The 2,041-nt window shown below is 38.6% G+C and overlaps 1 protein-coding gene across 1 annotated transcript; it reads right to left on the reverse strand.

The window, feature by feature from the left end:
* Nucleotides 1-813: 813 nt before the first annotated feature.
* Nucleotides 814-1,746, reverse strand: LOC118628847 (olfactory receptor 5G3-like). Its single transcript, XM_036259828.1, has one exon. The coding sequence runs from the start codon at nucleotides 1,744-1,746 to the stop codon at nucleotides 814-816; it is 933 nt and encodes a 310-aa protein (XP_036115721.1).
* Nucleotides 1,747-2,041: the final 295 nt, after the last annotated feature.

The following is a 2,041-nucleotide window of genomic DNA, read 5'->3' on the forward strand; positions in this document are numbered from 1 at the left end:
TCCACTGTATGCTCTTGCCTCCTTTGTTAAATATTAATTGCGCATAATGTCTTGGGTCAATTTCTGGGATCTCTGTTCTGTTCCATTGATCTATGTGCCTGTTTTTTACCAAGTTACTTTGTAGAAATGGAGCAGTTCATCCTATCATCAGGAAATAATAACAGTGTACATTATCAAATAGGAACATCACCATCATTAAAAACTATTAACGTTTTATCTGCTTTGAAAGTCACTGCATTGCATTTTTGTTTTACTTCATTTACTAACGCAGTAATGACACTGTGCATTTTTTTCTATACATTTTTGGCAATTTGCATTCCCATTTCTGTGAATTGCCTATTCATTTGCCTATTTATCTATTGTTTTTCTTTTTTATGGTAAATTTTAGAATATCCTTTGAAAAGGAAAAGAGGGTTGTTACCTCATTATTTGGCACATATGCATAAATTTTTCTCTCATTCTATTATTTGTCTTTTAATGCTGTTCATGGCACTTTGATTTTTCCATAATAGCTTTTAGTTTTCTTGTTTAGATTAAATAGTATTCACATACACATGATTGCATAAACATTACTAAGTGTTCTTCCGGTATATTTGCACAATTATATTCTCGGTTCAAGTCACATGATGTCACAGAGAATTAGACTCAGGCAGAAAAATATTTAAAAACCACTCCATTTGTTCAAATAATCTGTGAACTGGCAAAGCCAGGACTATCTGCAGCTTCTGGATTCCAGTTCAGTGTTCTTTTTACTGTGCAATCTGTACCAACATCTACAGTGCAACACAAACATGATTCTATTCCACCAACCTGTTAGAATTTTTTCCTTTCAAACTTCCTCCTGAATGCATCTTTCACCTCCTTGTTCCTCAGACTGTAGATGAGAGGGTTCAGCATGGGGATGACCACGGTATAAAACAGAGAAACCACTTTATTGATATCTAGAGAGGAACTGGAGCCAGGCTGAACATAGATGTAGAAGAGAGTCCCACCAAAGATGGAGACAGCTGTCAGGTGAGAAGAACAAGTAGAGAAAGCTTTCCGCCTCCCATCAGCGGTCTGGATCCTCAGGATGGCCACCAGGATGCAAACGTAGGAGATCATGATGATCAGGCTGCTGAGTACTCCTATAGCTCCAGCCAAAATGAAAAGCACTAACCTGTTGATCCAGGTGTCTGCACATGCTAGGGCCAGCAGTGGTGAAATGTCACAGAAGAAGTGATTGATAATATTTGGACCACAGAAAGGTAAGCAAAAAGTGAGAACTGTATGGGTCATTGTGCTTATAAGAGCCATGGCATAAGGCCCTGCCACCAGCTGCACACACACCCTCTGGGACATAATGAGGGTGTACAACAAGGGCTTACAGATGGCCATGTACCGGTCATATGCCATGGAAGCCAGGAGGAAGCATTCAGTTGCTACAAAAAGACCAAAGAACCACATCTGTGCAGCACAACCCATGAAAGAGATGCCTCTTTTCTCTGCAAAGATATCACACATTGTCTTGGGGGCAATGGAGGAAGAGGAACAAATATCTACAAAGGACAAGTGGCTGAGAAAAAAGTACATGGGTGTGCGGAGTCTGGGATCCATCCATATGAGGGTGATCATCCCCAAGTTACCCACCAGTGTGACAAGATAGATGAAGAGAAGCATGACAAAGAGGACAATCTGCTGACACAGATGCTCTGTGAGGCCCAAGAAAAGAAATTCAGTCACTGCTGTCCAATTCTTATCTCCCATTAGTCTTTTGTAACCTGTTATAAGAAAGAAAATAACTTTTATTATAAAAAGTATATAATTAACAGTCACAAATAATATTTTAAGCCAATGACAGATTATCTAATCAGGTCTATAATATACAATCATTGAATCATTGTTGAACTGAAAGACAATATTTCCAGATACTAGGTCTGGGCTGTGGTACGTTCTCTTGCAGAAACTTAGGCAATTCACCCTTGATCTCTTTGAATCTGATACTTTCTCCTATAAAATGAGTCTGACTACATTATCTAAAATGTCTTCAAGTTCTAAAATT

Source organism: Molossus molossus, unplaced genomic scaffold (assembly GCF_014108415.1).
Source record: "Molossus molossus isolate mMolMol1 unplaced genomic scaffold, mMolMol1.p scaffold_m16_p_13, whole genome shotgun sequence".
NCBI classification, from domain to species: Eukaryota; Metazoa; Chordata; class Mammalia; order Chiroptera; family Molossidae; genus Molossus; species Molossus molossus.